General features: G+C 28.0%; 1 protein-coding gene across 1 annotated transcript in view; it reads left to right on the forward strand.

The window, feature by feature from the left end:
* Positions 1-3,982, forward strand: part of LOC119667642 (DNA N6-methyl adenine demethylase-like) — a 21,776-nt gene extending 17,794 nt beyond the window's left edge. Inside the window, exon 3 of the mRNA XM_038076948.1 lies at positions 3,974-3,982. Coding sequence (XP_037932876.1) covers positions 3,974-3,982 — 9 coding nt within the window. The remainder of the gene's footprint in view (positions 1-3,973) is intronic.
* The last annotated feature ends 980 nt before the right edge of the window (positions 3,983-4,962 follow it).

Genomic DNA, 4,962 nt, shown 5'->3' on the forward strand with positions numbered 1-4,962 from the left:
GATCCGATCAAGAAATACATAAAGGATTAAGCCCTAAAATTATTAACGAAAACTAACAGACTTACCAAAACCGCGTTATCGAATATCAGAATGGTTACAGGCTCTTCGGGGGAGGTATACACATCTTAAGTCAATTATTGCTTAGTCTGATGAAGTGATAAACAATAATTCAGTCAAGGCGTAGAGAGGCGTTTTAAAGAAACCTCGTAATTAATAGAAAGTAAAAGTGTTCAAGTACACTGACTCAACTAGCTTCAACATAATATATCTTCAAAAAACAGCAATGTTCTGACAAGTCTCTTTAGAATTAGTTAAGCTTTGACTACTTTTTTTAGAGTAGTTAGTAGAAGATACTTTTTTACAAATTATTGTGTTAAAACAATAAAATGTTTATTAATGGTTACCAAATATATACTATAGTTATATCTTATACTTCCTAATACTTTATCAAAGTTCATTTTAAAACCCTTTGAAGGTTTTGCAGTACTTTTTTTGTTGCTTTTACTTGGAAAAAAATTTCGTCCATGAAAAGAGAACGAATTGTTGAAAAAAAGTAGTTGAATAAACAGCACGATCACGGTCAGCAAAAAGAAAAAAAAAGAAAAATAAATAAATAAGACAAAGTAACAACAAAGAAACTTATTGTAAAAAAAAAGATACTCGAAAATCCATAAGATAAACTGAAATTTATTAAAATTTTTACGCAATCATTTATGGTGTGCAAACTTGTCATTCAATAAAACACATTAACGCGCTTTTAACACAAACACTTCGGCCGACTTCTTCTGGTCTCAAAGACTCAAAAGTATAGACAAATTATGGGCAAAACTGTCGAGACTTACGCTTGTATTTACGACTTCGACTTCGACTTCGCTTTCGATGTTATGTGGATTATTTGAATTATTTGGAGTGATGACGGTGACAACGTCATTAAAGTGAAACAATTTTAAATGGAAAAGTCAATTCAAACGTTTAAGCGACTGAAATGCGGAGGAGTTCTGAGCTCTTAAATATCATATCGATATAATTCGATTTGAAAGGAAACAAGAAATATATTTGGACAACAAAAGATTTCTCCTTAATGGTCTTTAATGATCTTGAAAAATTGATTATAATTGAGATCGTGCAAACATGACACAATGGTAACACCTTCCATCTTTGCACACACCAACTATTTAGTCTGAACGCTTTGACATTCCGAATTATAATTACAATTGATTGATTGCGATAATTGTTGTATGTTACTTAATATATAAATATGTTACTGAAGATATTGATAAAAAAAATTGTAGTATTAACAAAAAAATATTAATAATCTTATAAAATCAGATTTTATGCTTCGCATTCTAAAATCAAACTTTCAATACTTCTAATTAGCTGTGTGGTAGCAACGCCTTTGAATAGAATTTTGTAGAAAAAAAAAAGATACAATATCAAATATCAGTTTCTATAATTGCTTATTTAGCTGGGGTTAACATGTTGCTAATCCCGGAAGTCTACATAGAATACATGATAAAATAGCGTCGTCAGCATGTGTGAGCGGTAGTAAATGGTGTCGCCTTTGGGCGTTGTTCTAGAAACATAAGCCATAAATTGTTGATCTGCATAATGGGATTGTTTCATTTAAAAAAAAAGTGAAATAAACACAATTCCAAGTAATGGAAAATATTTATTATTTCCTATTAGCAATATATTATTATGATTTATTTTAATTGATTTTAAGTATATTTTTATTAGACAGTGTACATAAACAATATAATAATGTATTATTCACAACAAAGATATCCTATTTAACTAGAATTTTAAGAAATCAATTTCTTATATCCGCTTTGATATATGAGGACTTTGAGGTTTCCTAATTGTGCACTAAGAGTTGTTGGTATGGCGATGCAAATGCAAACTGTATGCAAGAAAATGCAATACAAACACTGCAATATTGTTATATATCAGGCCCTTTTAAAAGCTTTCCCATCTTAGCCCACTACATGCCAGTTGATCCAAAGATAGCTCAAAAAGCAAAATAACAAACGTCTTAATAACGGAATATGAGTAGGAATACGACAGTAATGAAACCGTTTATATATTTTCAAAGGAGGATATGTTTATTTCATCCATACGAGTATCACTCAAACATTTCTGTGAACTTTCCCCTTATCGGGGAATAGTAATATCAAATAACAATTCTTTTGCGAAGTTACATGCCTAAGACAATTCAAATAGATCATTAGTCTATAGCAATGGAAACAGACGACGAAGTTCCAAATTTAATGAAGTATTTACAATGTGAAAAGTTTGACATATAGTAGTATGAAATAGTATGAAATAATATGAAATAGTATAAAATAGTATAAAATAGTATAAAATAGTAAGAAATAGTATTTAATAGTATAAAAAAATTGAACAGTAAAAATAATATATAATTTTATTGTGTAGGTTATTAAAAATATTCTTAAAATACTTATGATAATATTAATGTTAAGAGTTCAACAATCAAAAGTTTTCTTTATCTAAATAGACTATAAATAAAAATATAATATTATTATATTATTATTATTATATTATTATAATAATATAATAAACTCTAGTCCCATATTAACATAGTTTCTATATTTTTCACTTGATACCCTCTTAACTTTAAGAAGGAAGTCGAATAACGCTTTGTACCTATTAGCTTTATAAAAATTAAAGTAAAATACGATGAACAGAGTACTCTCAGAGTACAGAGACAACACATAAGAGGATTAGAGTTTAGAGAATTAACTTCAAAAACACAGACAAAAAAATATTTTTTTACTATATTCTTCCTTCTGCTTCTTTGCACAACACTTGCTTCACCACTGCTGTGACTTATATCTTTATATCCCGCTTCTTTTGGGATATGGTTTCAGTGCTTTACTTGATCTGCATTAACACTAATCTAGAGTCTAGAAAAAAGATAATTGTTAGAATTACTATTAACCTGTACTACTTATATTAGAAGATTTTCTCCATGAATAACACAATAACACAATAGATATGAAAAGCACATTAAATAAAGTATTGTCTTTTTACAAATCAAACTTTATGGATTAATACTAATATTCTCTTTATTAAGAGCCTCTTAATAGTTATATTCTCTTTATATTCTCTTTATCAAGCCAATGATGATTCATAAGTGATAACGATTTATCAGTTTAAATTATTCTCATAAAATTGTAAATCATCAGTATCATCTGATGATTTACTATTTATAAATGAAATATTTTCAGGAACGAAATGTATTTTATTGTATCCCTTTTGATAGGTTAGTGGTGATGACTGTGAAGTCTACTTATAGACAAAAATATTAGTTTTGAGTGTTTAACTGCCTGTGTAGTGTACTTATCATACAGATCATGATCAGAGACTTTTAAGAGGCAGTTTATTCCAACAACAGAGACGAAGTTGAGCTCCTCTAAATGGTTTGATATAAAGAATTTTATCCAAGTTTTAGAAAGAGCTGATTATAATTTCTTCACTGGTGTTGGTATTTAGCTTATACGCATATGTGTAACCATATAATGCCGAGTAAAAATACCAACCAGTTCGAAAGATTGTTTGAATTGCTATAAGACAAAAGTTTATTAAATATACTCCCTATATTCACTTTTGGAAGTGACTGGAGTAGACTGCGATCCATGAGAACATTTTTATAGAACTGCAGAACACACGTTTGGTATATATAAATTTTTTTCGAATATCTATTTGCTACTTTACAGATAATTGAATATTTTTCTTTTGTTTAAATGTTGCCTATTATTATATTGAATCAATTCACTTAAGCACTTTTACTCTCTATTAACTGCCAGGTTTTGTCATAACCCCTCTCTACGCCTTGACTGGATTATTGTTTATAACTTCATCATACTAAGCAATAATGTTGCCTATATTAATATGAATAGATATTTATTTATATATTTATTATTTTTTATTAATGAATTAAATATTTTTTTAGAATGCATAAGCTATTCTACTTAAAATTTTGTTAAGACAAAAAACTAATATTTATAATTCCATCATAACAAAGTCGACAGACCTAAAAAAGCATTGTAGAGACCTTAAACTTCTGTCTGATTATGCTAAAAGTAGGAATAGGAATAGAAATAAACGGGATAATAGCTCCAAACGGAGCGAAGCACTGCGATCCTAACCGACCCTAACCGAACAGAAGCCATTCCGCCTTCCGAATCAAAGCTAAAACATTTTAAAAGACACAAACTATTAAAATTAAACTAGTCTTAAAAAATTATAAAATTGTTAAAAATCTAAATACTTATTTATATTTATAAAAACATATTTAAACCAAATATTCTATTTCTATTTTTGATAAGCCATAGGCTGACGTCAAATTTTTAGTTGAATATACCCACATAGACAATAGAACCGTCGTACATACAAGCACGACTAAAGTCGATATAGTTCATATGCAAATTAAAATATGCAAATTCATATTTATTTATAAAATAAATAAATTAACAATTATTTAAATTGAGATCCGGTTAAAGGTATTTTAATTTAACATAAGCCGTTAAAAAAATAAAGTTTCCTATACAATATATTCGTATGCGAACAGTTTTGTTTGAGGCAGAACTACTGTTTCATGTCATGAGTGAGCACTTATTTGGAGTGAGCACTCAGTAGACTTTTTCGGAGCAAACTTTTCATTTCATCTGTTCACATATCTAAATTATGTAAATTTTCTCAATAAAAAATATAAAATTAAACTAAAGTGTTCCACAGAAATAATAAGCATTTTTTATGACTTTCAATGCTATTTAATTATTTCTGACTACAATTCAATTATAGCGAACGGTCAATTACAATAATATTAATTTGTGTAGGCAAGCGCATTTATTTAAGTTGTATGTATATATAATATATATTTATATATAAAAACTAACATTACTTAATGTTATGAAAATTTTCTCATTTATTTTGCATAAA

This window comes from Teleopsis dalmanni, chromosome 1, assembly GCF_002237135.1.
Source record: "Teleopsis dalmanni isolate 2A chromosome 1, ASM223713v2, whole genome shotgun sequence".
Lineage (NCBI taxonomy): Eukaryota > Metazoa > Arthropoda > Insecta > Diptera > Diopsidae > Teleopsis > Teleopsis dalmanni.